Genomic DNA, 21,414 nt, shown 5'->3' with positions numbered 1-21,414 from the left:
TATTTATTGTTTTTGTCATAAAGAAATACAACCATGTGTGCTTACGGACTGTATTCCTGCAGACTGTATTGATCTATATTGATATATAATGTATATATTGTGTTTTTTATGTTGATTTAATAAAAATGAAAAAAAATTCTAATTTTTTTTTTTTAATTTCTTGTTCGGCCCGGTACCAATCGGTCCACGGACCAGTACCGGGCCGCGGCCCGGTGGTTAGGGACCACTGCCTTATAAGATATCTATGGTGATGCACGCCAGAAGGTTGCTTGGCAACCGCCATTAAACCAAAGAAGAAGAAGAAGAAGAAACTCGCTGGAGTTTACGAAAACATGAAATACAACCATGTTTTACATCTTCATGAAACACATTCATAGACCATTTGTTAACGGGAACGTGTGCTTATATTGTAACACATGTGTTGTTTTTTTAGTTTTATATACATGGGATCGTAATTGATTTTTCGTTATTCACTCCGTAATCCAAACTGGTTTTGTGGTTCTCCACTTCCGGTCCGCGGAAGTCAATAGTCCGGGAAGAAAGGCGGGTAACAGTGACACACCGGAAGTAAATAGTCCGGGAAGAAAGGCGGTTCACAGTGACACACTTTCTCAAAGTCTTCAGCTCCATGGTTGATGTGAGGGTTAAACACAACAATTTTGTCATTCTTCCTAATTTTATACGCGCGATAAGAGTCGATGTCAACCATAGTAAGGTTAGTATTGAAGTCTTGTTAGCGACGGCTAGCTGTCGCTAGCGAGACGACGTTAAAGCTAACGTTACAAAAGACGGAATAATACTGTAAAGTGTGCTTAAATTATGAAGGCTAACCCTGAATATTCCCGACTAACTGCAGGTGGAATGGAGGACTACGACACGTTTGTGCTGAATAGATTCTCTCAGCTGAAGAGAAAAGATGAGGAACACAAAACTCCTTATGCTTCTTACATTTGCTTCCATGGGAATCCTATCCTGCCACCAGTGGTATGGACATTTTTATACTTTTCTGTCCTCTTAACAATTCATTTTTTAGCGCTTTATTTTCCTTTTGATTTTACTCTGATTTTCCCCTTTGGCTATGCAAACGCTACTGTGGATCCTATCCTATTTGGGTCCCACATCAACCTTAAGAAAGTCAATGACTTCACTATAAAAGTGGGTGACATTGTTATCACCAGGAAAGATGAGGTCACCTACCTAGGTTCCATTCTAGAGGCTAATCTTTCCTGTGATAAAATGGCAACCAAGGTAATCAAAAAGGTCAACCAACGAACGAGATTTCTCTATAGAATCTCCTCTCTGGTCAACAAAAGAACCATGAAGATTCTGGCGGGAACTCTCGTTCAACCCTTTTTCGATTACGCATGCACCTCCTGGTACCCTAGCACCTCCAAAACCCTCAAATCTAGACTCCAAACATCCCAGAACAAGCTAGTCAGGTTACTTTTAAACCTCCACCCCAGATCACACCTCACCCCAACCCGCTTCTCCAAAGTGGGCTGGTTCAGGGTGGAGAACAGAGTAAAACAACTTTCACTGAGCCTAGTCCATAAAATCTGCTACACCTCCCTGATACCGAAGTACATGTCAAACTACTTCTTTAACGTAAATGACCGCCATAACCACAACACCAGAGGGAGCTCCACTAACCACGTTAAACCCAGATTCCGATCTAACAAAGGTCTTAACTCATTCTCTTTCTATGCCACATCAATGTGGAATGCACTCCCAACTGGTGTAAAAGAAAGGGCATCTCTATCCTCTTTCAAAACCGCACTAAAAGTACACCTCCAGGCAACTTCAACCCTGAACTAACACCCTCCCTTCCACATCATACCTCTTCGAATTGTAAATAATCAAATGTAGACACTTTTTCTTACACTTTCTGATCTCTCTCTCTGTGTCCACTACCTGCTGTACATATCCTACCAAGTCAGTCCTACACTGTTCCAATGTCCATTTCTCTGATGATGCAATTGTTGATGACTGAAGTGTTGATACCATCCAATCCTAAACCCCCGCGCCCCCCTCCATATCCCACACCCCGGATTGTAAATAATGTAAGTAATTCAATGTATATACTCTGATGATTATCTTGTGTGATGATTGTATTATGAAAATAGTATATATCTGTATTATGAATCAATTTAAGTGGACCCCGAATTCAAACAAGTTGAAAAACTTATTCGGGTGTTACCATTTAGTGGTCAATTGTACGGAATATGTACTTCACTGTGCAATCTACTAATAAAAGTTTCAATCAATCAAAGTCAATCAGTCAATAAAAGTTTATTTATATACCGTATTTTTTGGACTATAAGTTGCAGTTTTTTTCATTGTTTGGGAGGGGTGCGAGTCATCGCCCAGCCCTAATCACAGTGATAAAACACTTACATTGACATCTTAACCAAGGCAAAAACAGCGGCAGCTTTGCACATACTGGGTGTGCGACTCCTCTCTGCTCTGATAACAATGGCATGGCCTTCATTGCAATTACACTTAAAAATACAACAAAATGTGTTTTCAGTACAACATGTCTAAGAGCACACATTCAGTAGACAGGTGATCGCCTGAGAGGAAAGGCTCACAGCAGCACCGCTTGTCGTTGAGATTAGAGTGATACGTGCTTTCATGTCTCCAAACATCCCAAAAAGTTGCTCGATTTGTCGCTCGTCGCTTTTGAGAAAGAAAGTCACTCGTTGTTGTCTCTCTATCTTAGCCCCTTCGTGCCCCGCAATTTCCCCCTCGATCTTCCTTTTTTTCTCTTTCTATCCCCTCCTGCTCCGGTCCAAACATTAATATAAATCCATTTAATAAAGTCAAATACGAATAAGGCAACAAGAAAAGTATCCCTTACTTCTCTTTTGTAAAGTAAATCTGTACAGCAAATATGGGCATCTACACCAACTATATGATTTGCCTTAGTAGCTTGCATGGACAAAAAAAAACGTATCTTGCCTGTAAATCTATCAATCCATCCATCCATCATTCACATCTAAAAACTGCAAATGATGCAATAATTTAGCGCATACATCAGTCGATTTATGATGGATTCTTAGCCCCTGAATTGTCATTGAATAGTGAGGTGGCCAAAGATTGCCACCCCTAAAGCAAAAGCAATAGACTGACAAAGCACGTAAACAATGACAATGAGGTGTTTTTGGCTTAAAAATAGTTGATTTCTTACATGTAATGTTCATTTCTAAAGTGACCCTTATATCGGCATTCTCTAACAGCTCACAGTTAAACAACGAGAGGAAATGCAACATCACAGAAAAGATGCTGTCAATCACAAGTTGAAGGACAAACAGAGAATGGCTTATGTGCAAACAATTCTCCACAGTGTTCAGGTAATATGTCTTGAATTAATAAGTATTAAGTACGGACTACGGTTGGGTATCGTTTGAATTCGAACGATTCAGATTCTTTGTTTCAATTCCGATTCCTGACGGTTCTCGATTCCGATTCTTTTAAGAGGCAGGATCAAAAAAAAGTTTAGGATATTTTAAATGAGCTAGCTAACCTACAGTCTTTCTGAATGAAATAGTCTGACATTCTCCATCAATTTTAATTCTATTAACTTTTTATGAACTTTACTATAAATTCCTCACAGGGCTGTTTTCAACTAGAATATAAATATCAAATCTATGAACTTGAATATAAATATTATAAATTATGAATACATTTTCCCAGGGGTACACTTTCCTCAAGAGAGCTTTATTTTTGAAAACCTCATGAAAACACATTTACACATAAGTGTATGATGCTGCAGGAAACCTCATGAAAACACCTTTACACATAAGTGTATGATGCTGCAGGAAACCTCATGAAAACACCTTTACACATAAGTGTATGATGCTGCAGGAAAGAGCACATCGCGGAGCCTGGCTAGCAGGTTGTAAATTGTCTATGAAAAAATATGCGGGCTAATTTGTTAGCTGCCTCAACGTTGGCGCAAAACACATTATTTATTGCATATATATTGTTTTACTTACCGGATTTGGACTGCAGTGCAGTCACCGAGGTGCCAGGCTGGGCGTCGGAGGAAGAGGCAGAGGAGGACAGGCGGCGCAGCGCGTCGAAGACGGGACACGCATTTATATGTACTCCATGAACTCGTTGGTGCTTCATCATGTTCGACGTGCACCCTCCTAAGCACGAAACAGTCCTGTCGCACGTGTTACATTTCGCCGATATTTCATTTTTTTTAGTAAAGTAAAGCCACACTTTCGACCACCGACGCCCGCTATCCATGCTTGACTGACTCGCTCGGCTACATAGGCTCGGCTATGCTAACACTTCCGGCGGTGGGCGCTTCTTCGTTGGTGTTCAGCGGCTTCTTCTTCCGGTCGGCAGACTTATTCTTTTTTTCCGGTCGGCGGACTGGGTATCGAAACTAGGAATCGAAATTTAAACTTTTGAACAATTCCGGGAGAATCGGAAAGTTAGTCCCGGTTCCAATCGATACTCGATACCCAACCCTAGTACGGACACTGCAATAATGATTGAGTTGAATGTTTTGACAACTCGATCATTGATTATTTTAAACATTCGAAATGTTTTGTGTTGCAGCTCAGGAATTCTCCAACATTAGACCAGTTACTTCAAGAACTAAAGGTTGATGCCAAATCTTTGTGTTCTACTAACTCCAGTCAATCGAGTCTTCAAAGTGCTGATACTGTACAGGAAAAGACTAGTCCAAACACCTCACTAGCATCTGGTTGGCTTTCTCCATCGCCAGCAAATAGTTCTCTTTTCTCTTGTCATGTGATTCCTCAAAATAGTAACCACGGAGGTTGGCCTGTTGAACAACAAGCCTCTCAACCAAGTTCTATTGATAGTGTCAACTGCTGCTGTGCACCATCAGGCTGTCATGAGAATATGAAACATGCCAGAGATGTGTCAGACACTTTGGACTCACTGAACGTTAGCCATGGTTCAGTAGGAAGAAATAATACAGATTACGTTTCCCTCCACAACACCTCCGACAGTATTGCCAGGAGGCCAGATATTATTAGTTATCCTCCCATCGATGGAGAGGAACTGGAGAGAAGTGGACAGGAATCCTCGTTCTGTCATGATTTTATAGAAAGCATTGACAGTAGTAATAGCATATTTCCTGAGGGCACTGTCACAAGTGATCATCTTTTTGAAGATAAATGTGCAAACAGTCTACAAGACAGTGCTATCAGTCCAGATCATTTCCCCAAAAGTACATTATTTTTTGTGGATGAAAGCAAAACAATGATGTTGCTGCAAAGCTCTTCAAGCAAAGCCTCTCAGCCGCCATGCATTGATTTGTATCCAAGTACTGAGCAGCTTATTCAGTGTGAGCCAAAAACACAGTCAGCCAACAAACAGGAACCAAAAGTACAGTCACAGTCGCCTCATCGTCCCAGCCTCCAGGACCTGCTGAAGAAATCTCAGGAGTACCGCCGACAACAGAGGATGCTCAGGAACCAAGCCAAAAATACTCGAATTCAAGAGCGAGCTCAACATGAGCCAAGATTGGAAGAGCAGAGCCTCTCTGATAAGGAGAATGATGAGTTTCGCTACAAAAGCGCAGAGGGGAGGAAACCTAAAGAGAGAAGATGCTTATTCAACAAAACCGTTAATTCTACCTGCAAAAAATCCAGTGAGAAGACATGTCAGGAGGAGTTGATTTGCAAAAACTTAAACGGTTATTCAGAAAGAGTCCCTGAACAAAATACCTTCCCTCAACAACACCTTTTATCAATTGAAACGTGCCAAAGTCCAGATGTTTATCAGCGGACCAGTGATCAGACAAGCAAAGCTCTCCTTACATCTGTGGAGGGACAAGGAAACTATCACTCTATCCCAGTGCCTAACTTCTGTCAGAGTCCTGTTCACAGTAAAGCTTCAATCAGAGATGGCGTAGACAACATGAGGGGAAAACCTCTTCTTTCTACAAGCTTGCATGAAAGCCACACGTCTGGTGAAGGAAGTAACCTGGGACACCAAGGTGTTCTTGGACCAAGTGTTCTTGCCAAGAATTCCCAGGACATAAACAAACTGGAGTCCTGCCTCTGCAGTCTAAAAGAATTAATATCCGATCTAGGCTGCTCCATCATGGAAATTGAGGGAAAATGGAAGGATAGCTCACACGTGGATCATGTTGGAGAGCCAGGCCAAATGCACAAGTTGCTTTTAAGTAGTCAGTCCCTTGACTCTTGCAGAGACATGTTGGAAAACTGCAATGTAGGAGCCAAATGTATTCAGTCTGGAGCCCAGTGTATGCAAACTCCTGATGTTTCTACAAATGCTGTTTCAAATCCTACACTTTGCCTGAAAGTGTCCATGCTGTCGGATACAAATTCCTGCCCTACAGATGGAAAAAGTGAATTGAGCGAAGAAGGTGACAGTTCCAGTCACCTGCTCTCTCCCAACCAATCATATGATGTTAATGCACCACAGTCTGGGATGTGGAACCTTCAGAGTTCTGGATCTGATCAGGTCTCAAGCGAAGAGTTGGAAGAAGGGAATCAACTGACCCCAGAAAAGTTGGTTGGAACAGAGTCATCCATAATGCAGGAGAACGCGGACAGAAGTTTTGCATCCAGTGGCAGTGAAGACCTCTCACCTTGCTGCAGGACTCCCACAGGTGAGACAAACATATATACCACACTGTATATAAACTAAGGCTGAAACTTACAACAATTTAAATCGGCTACTAATCCTTGACTATTTTAGCGATTAGTTGACTAACCGGATTATGAAGCGTCTATTTTTTCAGTTGTTTTAATTAACCTATCAGCTTTTAAATTCAGTTGTAGCTATTTTCAGGTTTGTGCTAAATAACAATTAAAGTTAAATTTTTTCAAACAAAAAAATGTAACAAGACCACCACCACCAAGCTTATGTTATCATTATATTAGTGTTTTAAGAAGAGATTTAATTAGGGCTGCAACTAACGATTAATTTGATAATCGATTAATCTGTCGATTATTACTTCGATTGATTGATTAATAGTCGGATAAAAGAGACAAACTACATTTCCATCCTATCCAGTATTTTATTGGAAAAAAAACAGCCTACTGGCACCATACTTATTTTGATTATTGTTTCTCAGCTGTTTGTAAGTGTTGCAGTTTATAAATAAAGGTTTATTTAAAAAATAAATAAAAAATTTAAAACTCTGTGCATAGCATAGATCCAACAAATCGATGACTAAATTAATCGGCAACTATTTTTATAATCGATTTTAATTGATTTAATTGATTAGTTGTTGCAGCCCTAGATTTAATACATATTGTCAATCACAATTAAAAGTGAAACTTTGTAAAGCACGGGCCAAATGAAATGTTTGCTTTGATTGGCTTTCATTTGTTTGTGTTTCGTACACATGCCCAGGCTGGCAGCGCAGCCACAGGAAAGATCTTCGCTTATGAAAGGATTTAAAAAATAGATGAAATGTTGTCACCGGTCGCACTGACACAACAGTGTGTGTTCCTGTCTGGAAAAACATGAGTGAGGATGTCATCGATTGTTATAGACAAATACATTTGTAGTCGACAAATTTTATTCGGTTATTAGGGGAGCTATTTTTTCATGTTGAAGTTGAACACCTAAATAACAACTTTTCATCCTGCAGTTGAAAGTTCGATGTGTAAAACATGTTTTTATGTTCTAAACTGATTTCAGCTGCATCGCCATGGAGACACAGTCATGAGGTAGAACTTGGGCAGGTCCATACTGCTCAGGTTCGAGCTCTGCAAGAAAAGCACAGGAGACAACAGGAAGAAGTGTTCCAGGTAGGGTTGTCCCGATAGCAATATTTTGGTACCTGTACCAAAATGTATTTTGATGCTCTATGATACTTTTCAAAATAAAGGTGACCACAAAAAAAATTAATTATTGGCTTTATTTTAACAGACTCATACATTTCTTATTGCGATCAAAGAAAAATGTTGTCATGAAACAAAAAAAATCATTATTGGCTTTATTTTAACAGACAATCTTAAGATACTTTAAACATACATTTCTTATTGCTATCAAAGAAAACATTTTGTCATGAAATAAGAGTGCACATACTAGACAATAATGTCAGGGCACGGCGTGGCGCGGTTGGGAGAGTGGCCGTGCCAGCAACCTGAGGGTTACTGGTTCAATCCCCACCTTCTACCAACCTTGTCATGTTGTTGTGTCCTTGAGCAAGACACTTCACCGCAGTTACAAAAAGGTTGGGGACCACTGTTTAAAGTACTTCTTACTCAACTGCGCTTTAGTGTTTATAGCCCAATCTTAATGGTTGGTTTTTAATCCAAAATGCGTCCATTTTCCATTTCTGTCTCCACGTGTCTGCTTATGAGTACTCTGATCGTGTGCATTGCCTGACATGCGCCTCTGCTCAATTTGCCAGCAATGTCACAACGTGACGACGGCGTGCCGTCATGTCTGAAGGAAGAAAAAAGAGCACCGGTATCTTTGGGAAGTTTTGCCCATTCCTCTTTGGAGTACCTTCCAAGCTCCATCAGATTGGATGTGAAGCGTTGGTTTTCATCCAGGATATTTCGGTACATTGCTGAATTTATTAGTCTAGTAAGGGAGGTGACCAAGAACGGGATGGTCACTCTGTCAGCTATAGCATTCCTGTGTGGAGAGAGGAAGACTTTCTAGAAGGAAAACCATCTCTGCAGCAATCAGGCATGAAAGGGATAAGCGGTAGAAAATGGATGGATGGATGGTATTGTGGCCAGACGGAAGCCATTTCTTTGGAAAAAGTTTCCCAACATGCACCTGAAACACTCTCAGATCATGAGAAACAAAATGATCTGGTCTGAGGAGACTAAGATTGAACTATTGGTGAGAGTGCCATGCATCATGTTTGGAGAAATCAAGGCATCGCACATCACCAAGCCAACACCATCTCAACAGTGAAGCATGGTGGTGGCAGCATCATGCTGTGGGGAAGTTTTTTTGTGGTAAGAACTGGGAGACTAGTCAGGGTAGAGAGAATTATGAATGCAGCAATGTACAGAGAAAACCAATGCTTCCCATCCAATCTGATGGAGCTTGAAAGGTGCCTAAAGAGAAATGGGTGAAATTGCCCAAAGACAAGTGTGCCAAGCTTGTGGCATGTATTCAAAAACACTTGAGGCTGTAATTGCTGCCAAAGGTGCATCGACAAAGAATTGAGCAAAGTCAGTGATTACTTATGTACATGTGATTTTTCATTATTTGATAAATTTGCAAAATAAAAAATAAACTTTTCACATTATCATTATGGGGTATTGTCTGTAGAAAAGGACAAAAATTAACGCATTCCATTTTGGACTTTTGAACAAATCAATAGGTCGGGAGGTGGGTCTTTGAGTTTGTGTGTGGCCACACCGTGAAAGGTATTTTTTTAGGCTAGACCGAAAAATTTGGATTGCAAAACATTAGTGTTGGATACAATTATGTTATAATTTTAGGAAATTATTACTTTTTCAAAACATACCACAGCTTCTCAGCTGCGGCCCATTCGGCCCACAGCTCAGAAACAGGTGGCACTCGTGGCTCAACAATGTTTAAGAAACACTGCTTTAGTATGTCAGTATGTTAAATTGTGAAATGGGTTAGGCAAAGAAGTCAAAAAATGTACAAATATGATCCAGTTTAACAAACTGTTCAAACTCAAAATGTTTTTAAAAAGTACAAGGAAGAAGAATCATGATAAACATCTTGAACCTTATGAAAAAAAAAGATAATTTCATTAATCTCATTATGTGCATCACAACGTACTTAAATTTGGATTCATGAGAACCGTATTTATTGTTTATTTATTCATGTAAACATGTTTAGTGTTAGAGATTGAGTACAAACAAATGTTAGAAATTGCTGTGAAAACAAAAAGGCATAGGATTAAATAAGATATGCTTCTTTCTTCTCCTTTTTGGACATGCTGTAATGAGAAACTGGATGTATGTAGTAGTGCACCATATTGTATGCATTTTAGAAATAAAAATAAACTACCGTAATACCCTAAGCAAACCATATCCAATTTCCACCGGTGATGAAAGCAAGTACATCTGGCTTATAAAAGCAGTACATTAAAGCTGCACACCACGGGGCGCGGTGACTATCAAGGCAAACATTCTGTTCTATCCTTATCAGTGACAGAGCAGGACGAGACTCGGAATAAGTTTGTGTTAATATTTTATGTCATTAATTGACATTTTACATGAACTCCTTCCCCCATGGATGGCAGGTGCCAACGCAAGTTTCTGCCACTATGTTTACACTTGTCCAAGTTCCTCAATGCAAGTTTCTGCCACTATGTTTACACAGGTCCAAGTTCCTCAATACAACAGGAGCGCTCTAGTGTTTTTATTGTAATCAATTTGCTGCGACAATGTTAGTCTCTCCCACGTTTTGAACTGAACTTGGATTTTGCGCTGCCAGTTGAATATCCCTGGTATTGTGTATATATAATAGAAATCATTCAGAAAAATGTAAGTGGTATGGAAACAATTTGGATTGTGATGAGAGCTTGAGCTTTGTAAAGGAATACATTGACACAGAAAAGTAAAGTTGTTTTTTTTAATTCATCAGTGTCTGTGATTAAGTGTTACATTGTCCCTCTGTGTGACACCACTAATGTTCTTTTTTAAATTTACATTTCATTTTTGTTTGGTCACCTCTGTTGTCTTTTCTGACTGTTTTATTTCTACCTTATTATCATCCTCATCCTCCTAATGTCCCCCACTCAGCCTTTGCAGGCCTTTCTTATTCAGTATTTTCCAACCATTCTGTACATACGTACATGCACTCAAGTCTGCTTGTCCTCTTTAGGCATTGGCAGCGCACTACCACCTTCCTCAGAGATCCTCCTTCCCGTGCTCTACATCAGGCCATCTTGTTGGGGACACATTGCCATTGTCTCAGCGTATATGTCAGGTATTACTAATGCACAGTAGTTCTCAACTTTTATCACCAAGTACCACCTCTGAAAAAACTTTGCTCTCCAAGCACCACCTTAATGACCAACATTAAAATACAGTAGGCAGAGGTTTTATTAAACAAGTATATACAGCAGTGGTTCTTAACCTTGTTGGAGGTACCGAACCCCACCAGTTTCATATGCGCATTCACCGAACCCTTCTTTAGTGAAAAATAAAATGTTTTTTTTTTCTTTCAAATCCAAGACAAATTTATATGTTTTTTTTACTGGTGCAGAAAATGAACCGTGCATGAACATCACCTTCTTCAAAGAACAAAACCAACACAGTGCATGAACTCAGAACAAATTACACACCTGCAAATCAGTTTAGATATGGCAAGTGCCACTCATGTCATTTTCACAGCAGACTCTGTTCCTTTTCTTCGTTTTTATGTCCAGCATCCTCGAAAAGGATTGCTCGCAAAGGCTGGGGGTATCCATAATTCACCGATAGGGAGAAGTTGTTATTTACACGATGAGTCGGGTGTGTCTTGACCTCCGCGGCGGAGGCTTCGCCGAACCCCTAGGATTCGATCGAACCCAGGTTAAGAACCACTGGTATACAGTCATGGCCAAAAATATTGGCACCCCTGCACTTCTGTCAGATAATGCACCACTTCTCCCAGAAAATTGTTGAAATTACAAATGCTTTGGTATTCACATGTTTATTTATTTTGTTTGCATTGGAACAACACAAAAAAAAGCCAAATCCGATATTTTACACAGAACTCCAAAAATGAACTGGACAAAATTATTGGCACCCTCAACTTAATATTTGCTAGCACACCCTTTGGAAAAAATAACTAAAATCAATCGCTTCCTGTAACCATCAATGCGTTTCTTACACCTTGCTACTGGAATTTTGGACCACTCTTCTTTTGCTCGATGAGCTAACTCCTTCAAGACTGTTGGAAAACCATTTCAGGTGACTACCTCTTGAAGCTCATCAAGAGAATACAAAGCAGTAATCAGAGCAAATGGTGGCTATTTTGAAGAAACTAGAATATAAAACGTGTTTTCAGTTATTTCACCGTTTTTTGTTAAGTACATAACTCCACATGTGTTCATTTATAGTTTGGATGACTTCAGTGACAATCTACAATGTAAATAGTCATGAAAATAAAGAAAACGCATGGAATGAGAAGGTGTGTCCAAACCTTTGGCCTGTACTGTATATGAATATAAATTTATAAGAGCCTCGTTACACAATGTGCATAGAAAACTCTTTGATTACTATAGTTTTTACTAACAGATTGATTGATAACTTTTTTTGCTTGTTGCAGTATCATATATACAATGTGATACAGTACATGTTTCTGTCAAAATTACAAGAACAATATGTGCATTTAGTCGGAAAGTGCTTTATTTTTTTCCAGCCTTTTTTTGCAGGCCACATAAATGACGTGGCGGGCCACATAAAATTTTGCGGGCGGACCACATGAAATACTGCGGCAGGACCAAATGACTAGGCGGGCCATATTTGGCCCCCGGGTCTTTAGTTTGACACCTGTGATGTAGAGCGTGTGTGCTGGAATAAGTCAGTGATGTTAAGATGGAAACTGTGATCTTCATGTCCGTGTGAAACCACCAAATAAATACTTTGAGACTGAGAGAAATTAACTGGTTTTCACTGATAAAATCTGCATTCCACTCTGGTATTCATTCTACATCATCATTGTTCTTTCTTAGCCCTCAAGTGAACACCTAGAGAGATGGCGCCTCGTGCTGTTGGCTTCGGTCAAAGGCTATCTAACACGCAGGCTGCTAAGGACCGAGCGAGTGACGCAGCTGGTGCGCACTGTTGGGGTGAGTCAAGTCACATCTGTTGCAGTGTGTCCTGTTGTCTCAGAGAAGGAGAAAGCGTTTGTTGTCACAGCTGACATTTGCACCTAATTGAAGTCCCTCATCATTCGGTGCTGTCAGCTGGGATTTATTTTCCTGTAGGACACGCAGCAATTCCTGCAGGCTTTCCAGCAGCAGATTGCCAAAGGTGACATGTGCAGCAAAGAGGACCGTCTATTGCAGCGGAGAGTCTCTGTGCAGGTATTGGCGCACATGTTGCACATCTCTTACACAGCAACTAACGTCACACACTGTGTTGGTTTCAGCTGACAGTGGCACGTTGCGAGCTTTACTACATTTTCTTCAGCCTGTCTGTGGCGGAAAGGATGCAGCTGATTAGTCTGGACAGAGAGCTGGTGAGAGACCGAGTGCTCAGACGACAGGTAACAGTTTAAAACCGCAATTCAAGCACTTTTAGTTTTACCATATTTTCCATACTATAAGCCGCTACTTTTTTCCTACGCTTTGAACCCTGCAGCTTATAAAATAGTGTGACTAATTTCTGGATTTTTCTTTGCTATTGGTAATAATGCAACCAGTTTTCATTAAATCCAAGCAGAGAGATTGAAAATGTGTGTTATTGTTCAGAGTCGTGTACAAAACCAAAACCAGTGAAGTTGGCACGTTGTGTAAATCGTAAATAAAAACAGAATACAATGATTTGCAAATCCTTTTTTAACCTATATTCAATTGAATAGACTGCAAAGACAATTTACTTAACGTTCAAACTGGTAAACTTTGTTATTTTTTGCAAATATTAGCTCATTTGGAATTTGATGCCTGCAACATGTTTCAAAAAAGCTGGCACAAGTGGCAAAAAAGACTGATAAAGTTGAGGAATGCTCGTCAAACACTTATTTGGAACATCCCACAGGCAAACAAACGGGCTAATTGGGAACAGGTGGGTGCCATGATTGGGTATAAAAGCAGCTTTCATGGAATGCTCAGTCATTCACAAACAAGGATGGGGCGAGGGTCACCACTTTGTGAACATATGCGTGAGTAAATTTTCGAACAGTTTAAGAAGAACATTTCTCAACGAGTTATTGCAAGGAATTTAGGAATTTCACCATCTACGGTCTGTAATATCATCAAAAGGTTCAGAGAATCTGATGAAATCATTGCACGTGACCTTCGATCCCTCAGGCGGTACTGCATCAAAAAGCAACATCAATGTGTAAAGGATATCCCCACATGGTCTGAGGAACACTTCAGAAAACCACTGTCAGTAACTACAGTTTGTTGCTACATCTGTAAGTGCAAGTTAAAACTCTACTATGCAAAGCCAAAGCCATTTATCAACAACACCCACATTTGATTGGTCAAATGGCACTCACGTGACTACAGAGCACCGTGACTGCTACTAACTTTTAACTGACGCTATGTGTTTGCGGCGCTTCCGCCTTAGTTTTTCCACGTGTATAAGTGCAACATGGGGCTGCTCCACCCGTGAGAATTGTGGAAAGCTTTCTCATCGCTTTTCCCACAACCCCGAAAAAAGACAATTATGGGAAGTGAAGGTTCTCTGTCGACACTGCAGAGCCACGGATTACTGTGTCTTGTGAGAGGTAAACACACAACAAATGTCTGCGTTTTGTTCAGGAGAGAACACACAGAATGTACAAATAATAACAGAAGAAATGAACAAATTGAAAAGATGGTTTGACAAAACAGACTATCCTTGAATCTCAATAAAACTACAATAATGATATTTGGTAACAGTAATAGAGAAAGTCAAACACAAATACATTTAGACGGACATTGAATGAGTAAAAGAAACCAAATTTGGGCTGTAATAATAGATGACAAAATGAACTTGAAAATCTCATTAAAAAAGTTACAACATAAAGTGGCAAGAAATGTGTCATTACCGAATAAAGCAAAATAAGTTCTGGACAAAAAAATCACTTCATATTCTCTACTGCTCGCTAGTGTTAACGTTAACGTATATATATATATTTTTTTTTTATATTAATTTTATTAATTTAAAGAAAGACATAATTTTGTATTACATTAATGCTTCTTTTGTTAATGTCAGAGACTGTTCTGCCAAAAGGTCATCCCTAGAAGCACACAGTTTATGGACATGGACCCACAGTTCAAATACACATCATATAATATATATAAATACAGTTCAATACGATTCCTTTCAAAATCTACCCACCAAATACCCATTTACAATTTCTTACCAACCTACATTTATAAAAAAAAGAATCTTTAAATCCACCAAATCAGTCTCAATATTCTATTATTCAAATTTGATTAAAAGGTTGCATCTTGAAGATCTGCGATAATCTCATCATACATACAGAGGTCAAGACCAAAATGATGTGACTAATGTGAATTCCTCAGCCATAAGGGGTGTGCTAAATGTACTAAGCATAACGTTGCAATAAATTTTGCTTAAAACGCTTTATAAAAATGTTTAAACAATGTGATTATTTTATAAAGCTATCAATATCATTCCAGATCATCAGGTCTCTACAGGCTATACTAAAGCTTGTACGCTTTAGATGGCGATGTTTCCCTCTTAATAAAGAAATATGGGGAAGTAACTACAAAAGTACACTTATTCACTTACAATGTTACCAAAAAGAAAGATCACTTAGAATAATACATAATGAGTGGTACATATAAGGATTACAAATATATTGGAGAGAGTTAACACAATGGACATACTTCACACAAAAGTCACAATTTCCCAGGGATTGTCGGTCCATAGCTAATGAAGATTTTGGAATAATGGGGGTAATAACTTATTTTAGCGATCTGTGTATTTTTTTTTACGTTTATTGCGCTGTCGGGTGCGTGTTAGACTTCCTGATGGTCCCGAAACACTGCAGGAATGTAGCAGCGAGTGCAACAAATATGACCGCAAAATGATCCTTTCACAAAATAAAAACATTTTTTTATTATAAGTTTATGAGCTGGAGTACGTTTACAAATATATAAAGATGTATTATTTTGGTTTATTTCGTCAGAAAAAGGTCAAAACGACAGAAATTGCACCGGTAGCAGTAGGGGTGAACCGTTTCGGTACAGGGGTTTCGGTTCGGTTCGGAGGTGTACCGAACGAGTTTCCACACGAACATATTAAATAGCCGCGTAAGCTAAAGTCTTAACAAGCTGCTCCGCTTCCTTCTGCCTCTGTCTCTGTCAGTACTCTACACAGCACCCAGCATTGTCCCACCCACACAACCATCTGGTTACAAACAGAGCGGTAACAGCCAATCAGCAGTGCGTATTCAGAGCGCATGTAGTCAGTGCTTAGCGTTTAGCAAGTAAGCATCAGGCAACGGACTCTCCCCAAATTATAATAAACACCTCCCAGTCAACTACTAGTAACATCACTACGAGCCCGTTGACCTTCTAGAAATATAAAAGGCAGCTGAGCTCGCTCGTAGTCCTGGCTTGAGGTGAAGGCTAATTCGCTTTTAGCGTAATGTTAGCTCATTTTGCGGTGTGTGTGTGTGTGTGTGTGTGTGTGTGTGTGTGTGTGTGTGTGTGTGTGTGTGTGTGTGTGTGTGTGTGTGTGTGTGTGTGTGTGTGTGTGTGTGTGTGTGTGTGTGTGTGTGTGTGTGTGTGTGTGTGTGTGTGTGTGTGTGTGTGTGTTACGGACAGCAAAGCCCTGTCTGTCTGTTATTTCACTTTTTCTGTGTTGATTGAGCTGTGTTGAAGCAGCAAAAAAGGACATTTTGTTAAATGAATTTTCTGTCTCTGATAGTTGATATAATAATGTAAGTGCATCATTAAGCCTACATGAACTCCATGGTGTTCAGGGATGAATAGTCTCTCCTATTGCTATTGTACTATTTTTTCCAGCTATAGTTACATTAATCATTAGTAATGGAGCAGCCTAGTTTTGAATGGCAGGGTCCCTGCTATCACAAAAATATAACATTTCCATAATAAAAATCAACTACAGGCTTCCCAAATGCTGTAATAAATTAAGCATGATGAGTTGACTTGAAACTGTTTAATGTTGCACTTTTTATACGTAGAAGAAAAGTAATTTTATTTAATCTGAGCAACAACTTGAGGCAGTTTAATGTTGATTAACGTGGGCAGAATTATTATAGTGGTCCCAATGTTAAAAGGATAAAGCCATTGTTTACAAATTTGGTAAATAAATAACCATTAAATGTATATTTAGTTGTTTTCTTACTGTACCGAAAATTAACCGAACCGTGACCTCTAAACCGAGGTACGTACTGAACTGAAATTTTTGTGTACCGTTACACACCTAGGTAGCAGTCATGGCGTCTGTTGTTTAGTTGGCCATACTCGCTTTATACACGACTCTGTTATTGTTTGTGCTATAGCAGTGGTTCTCAAATGGGGGTACGCGTACCCCTGGGGGTACTTGAAGGTATGCCAAGTGGTACGTGAGATTTTTTTAAAATGTCTGTCAAAAAGAACTGTGAAAAGAAATGCAACAATGCAATATTCAGTGTTGACAGCTAGATTTTTTGTGGACATGTTCCATAAATATTGATGTTAAAGATTTATTTTTTTGTGAAGAAATGTTTAAAATTAAGTTCATGAATCCAGATGGATCTCTATTACAATCCCCAAAGAGGGCACTTTAAGTTGATGGTTACTTCTATGTGTAGAAATCTTTATTTATAATTGAATCACTTGTTTATTTTTCAACAAGTTTTTAGTTATTTTTATATCTTTTTTTCCCAAATAGTTCAAGAAAGACCACAACAAATGAGCAGTATTTTTGCACTGTTATACAATTCAATAAATCAGAAACTGATGTCATAGTGCTGTATTTTACTTCTTTATCTCTTTTTTTCAACCAAAAATGCTTTGCTCTGATTAGGGGGTACTTGAAGTAAAAAAAAATTCACAGGGGGTACATCACTGAAAAAAGGTTGAGAACCACTGTGCTATAGGACCATCTTTTGGACAAGTTTGCTCACTGCAAGAGCTGCGAGTTGAACTCCTGCAGTAGTTTAGTGCCTTCAACCTGAGGCACAAGTGCCATAGTCGTTTGTAGCGTTTCTGCTCGTATGGTTTCTTCATTCATCACTCCAAGCAAAGTTTGTAAGTTTGACAATATAACTAAAACAACTCATACTTACTAAACTGTCACATGTTTTATAGTAGTGTTTTCATGCATATTTGTACATGGTGTTGTAATGTAATCAAGCTAGCGCTGTTAGCATTAGCTAATCTGCTAACACGTTTACAAGTGTCCGTGTTGGTATTATTACAATAGCATTATTGTTTAAGTTTGACACATTCCTCAGTAATAAAGTTATTGAGTCTGTTTAACTGATTGGAGAGCTACCTTCCGCAGCTTGTGGGTCCATGACGAGAACCTCTGTTTTGTTTGATCAGCTGTTTTACTGCCGTGTGACAGGCAAAGTTTGGAAACAATTAAAATATTTCAATACACATTTACAAAATCTTGCTGTGTAAATAACTCTTGCTACTCTTTATTAGGTATATTTCTGCGACTTGTAGTCTGGGGCGGCTAAAATATGGAAAAATATGTTTTTTTCTTCCAAAATGTAGTGGGTGTGGCTTATATGCTGGTGCACTCTATAGTTTGGAAAATATGGCAGTACAAATTCAACCCAGTGATGTCATTTATAATGCATAAAGAAGTTTATCAGTATCTTCTGGTTGATGTTGTTCTTCCTAAACACTCTCAAAACATTTTTTTTTTAAAAACAACTACAACTTGTGTTTTATATTCGTTCTGATAGGACACACACACTGTCGCACATGTCGTATTTAAAACTACAACTTGTGTTTTATATTCTTCCAGACAGAACACACAGGAATGAGTTCTCTATCTGCTGCAACACAAAAGTCTCTCGAGAGGAAAAGAGGAATGTTGTGAGTATTTTCATGAGTTTCAGCATTAGTTTCATATAAAACTGTCCGCTAACTCAGACCTGGTCAAATTAAGGCCCGGGGGCCGCATGCGGCCCGTTAAGCTTTTCAATCTGGCCCGGACATTCCCAAATAATGTTTTTAGATCTTTAAGATAAGCTCTGCTTCTTCCTACTCCTTTTCGAACATGTTGAAAAGAGAAACTGGAAATTGTGATGTATCATGTTGTATGCCTGCATGTTCGAAATAAACTCAAATTGTGATGTTTTCAAATGACCATAAGTCTTGAACTATACAAAGTATTTCAATGGTTGGAATCTACGCTTTTGCATGATATACTAGTTACTATGGTAATCTAATTAGTTACTATGGTAATTTAAGTCACAGCACCAAGCAGTGTGGGTGGGGAGCGTTTCCACAGAGTGTTTCCAGAGTGGCCAGTCTGAAATGTGGGTGTCAGGGACAGACGCGGAAGGAGATTTTTACAACAAAGTTCTTAAGCTTAGTGATATATCAGAATATAGGTAGGTTTATTTTACCCTTCACGTTCATTAGGGGTGTAAAGGTACGTGTATTTGTATTGAACCGTTTCGGTACGGGGGTTCCGGTTCGGTTCGGAGGTGTACCGAACGAATTTCCACACGGACATATTAAGTAGCGTAACGCACGTTGTGTAAACAATGCACACCGAGGCACAACACACGGCATGCTAGCAACTAACGGGCTACGATAGACTGACCTTACGTCTTCTTTTCACCGGACATGTCCTCTTTTGCGGAGCTGTCAGGGCGGAGTTTCTTAAATGCCTCAAATGTCCGGCATTTTGAGTTAGGGTTGCGTGTATTTTCAATGTACGTTCAGGGTTAAGAAGGGGTTAAAAACAAAACAAATTGTGCGTGCAGCAGCATTGGTGAGGGAGGGGCAGAGACAGAGAGAGCGAGAGAGTTATGATAAACGTGCATGCGTCGCCAGGCTCTGCTTTTTATCCATAGATTTGCCCCGGAGGCCATTTGCGGCCCACAGCTAATGTTTTAAAGGCCCACGGCACATTCTAAAAATACTATTAAAATAAACAAAAACATAACAAAAGTTAAATAAAAAAGCTTAAAGGTTAAATGTAATTTAGAAAAAGTTGCAATGTTGACTAATAAAACAGAGCTGTTTTTTTTCTTTCAAACTGTCATTGCTCAAAACATAATATTGAATCAAAATCAATGTTATTATGAATTATTGACCTATCCAAGGTTCCGATTACTTCACATCAAATATTCCACTAAGAAAAATATTTTTGGTGGAATATTTTGCAAATTTGGTAAATAAATAACCCAAAAATGTATATTTTGTTGTTTTCTGACTGTACCGAAAATGAACCGAACCGTGACCTCTAAACCGAGGTACGTACCAAACCAAAATTTTTGTGTACCGTTACACCCCTAGCGTTCATATTTCGCTGTTTCGCATTTTTGTTGCGTTTCCCTTGATTGTAAAATATGTGGATGGAGAGGGGGTTTGATGTTCATATGTTACCATACCATACCATACCAACTTTATTTATAAAGCCCTTTAAAAACAACCACAGTTGAAAGACAAAGGGCTGTACACCACAAAGAAATAAAGGCAAAGGACAGACTAAAAAATAAAATTTAAAACAGAAGTAAAATACACATTAAAAAGCAAATACAAAATTACCCTAAGAACAATTTTGTTAGATAAAAAGCAATATATGTTGTCAATATTCAGTGTTTTATCATTCATAGTTAATATTGTAAATCCCACATTGTTTATTTTCATGTACACCCTGAGTGTCTCATTCAGTAAAAAAAATGTAAAATTCATTCCGTTTTTTTAAGGCGGTCTGTCATAACGTTTTTAGCATTCAATCTGACATTATTGTGAAGTTTTGTACTAGTGTTCCTAAAAATACATATACCGCCCCCCCAGACACATTTGTTTCTCTAAATTTGGCCCCCGAGTCAAAATAATTGCCCAAGTCTGCCTTAACTGGAATATGCATTCACGTACTCCAGGGAGAAATATCTCATTTCACACAGCAGGCTGGAGACACAAACAGTAAGGAGACCCTAAAGTTCTTCTTGTCTCACTGCAGGATTCAGAAGAAGGAGTCAGAGCGAAACAGAGGAGTTGTGACCACAAACAAAACAACATGTAGTGAAGGACAGCTGCCAGGACACAAGCGAGGACAGTTGAGAAGAAAGCTTCTGAGGATCTCCTGACTGACAACTTGAACGCTAAGTTATTCTGCTGACTTATCATTTCACTCTTATATCTACTGACATCCTCCCACTAGATAACATCATAGTCAAGCTTCTTTGTACAACTGCTCAACTTATTTCTTTATGTCTTGTTATAACATTTTTACAATATAACTAGCAGGATACAAACAATCAATAGCATTAAAGTGTTCATAGAAAACCTTATTACATGTGCAATTGCAAAGGAAATCATTTATTTGCTTGGAAGAGTGCATTGGTTACTTTGTTGAATGCAAAATATCAGAACACTTCCCTGTAAAGATCACAGCCTATGACTATTTAGTTATCTACACACACTTTGTCAGTATTCTCATTACCGTACTTTTACTTTTACAGAGTTCCCAAAGTTGCCTGAACTATCTGTCCTGCACTGAAATTGTTTGTTTGGAATGTTAATCTATAGTCAAGTGTTATTTATATTTGTAATATGATAATAAAAGTTTTTTACAAGTTGAAAATCGCACTCCCTTGAATATATTACCGCAGTGATGTCCAAAATGTGGCCCG

General features: G+C 38.9%; 1 protein-coding gene across 2 annotated transcripts; it reads left to right on the top strand.

The window, feature by feature from the left end:
* The first annotated feature begins 485 nt into the window (after positions 1–485).
* On the top strand, positions 486–21,305 carry cp110 (centriolar coiled-coil protein 110). Of its 2 annotated transcripts, none has more exons than XM_062032898.1 (11): positions 486–637; positions 857–984; positions 3,237–3,350; positions 4,573–6,622; positions 7,663–7,772; positions 10,795–10,899; positions 12,632–12,748; positions 12,887–12,985; positions 13,051–13,167; positions 18,567–18,637; positions 20,742–21,305. In XM_062032898.1, the coding sequence occupies exons 2-11, from the start codon at positions 862–864 to the stop codon at positions 20,866–20,868; spliced, it is 3,033 nt and encodes a 1,010-aa protein (XP_061888882.1). In that variant the 5' UTR covers positions 486–637; positions 857–861; the 3' UTR covers positions 20,869–21,305. The 2 variants fall into 2 exon arrangements, with proteins under 2 accessions (XP_061888882.1, XP_061888881.1); XM_062032897.1 differs by having other exon boundaries at positions 539–715.
* Positions 21,306–21,414: the final 109 nt, after the last annotated feature.

The sequence above is a fragment of the Entelurus aequoreus genome, linkage group LG22 (assembly GCF_033978785.1).
Source record: "Entelurus aequoreus isolate RoL-2023_Sb linkage group LG22, RoL_Eaeq_v1.1, whole genome shotgun sequence".
NCBI classification, from domain to species: domain Eukaryota; kingdom Metazoa; phylum Chordata; class Actinopteri; order Syngnathiformes; family Syngnathidae; genus Entelurus; species Entelurus aequoreus.
Note: the sequence above shows the minus strand (reverse complement) of the source record. Positions and strands in the feature narration are given on the sequence as shown.

What these genes read in the sequence shown, in the direction of transcription:
- cp110 (XM_062032898.1), top strand. Translation starts at nt 862, where the DNA reads ATGGAGGACTACGACACGTTTGTGCTGAATAGATTCTCTCAGCTGAAG. An exon ending in AGCTGGTGCGCACTGTTGGG is followed by an intron (nt 12,749 to 12,886) that starts GTGAGTCAAGTC and finishes ATTTTCCTGTAG; the next exon opens with GACACGCAGCAATTCCTGCA. An exon ending in ACCGAGTGCTCAGACGACAG is followed by an intron (nt 13,168 to 18,566) that starts GTAACAGTTTAA and finishes ATATTCTTCCAG; the next exon opens with ACAGAACACACAGGAATGAG.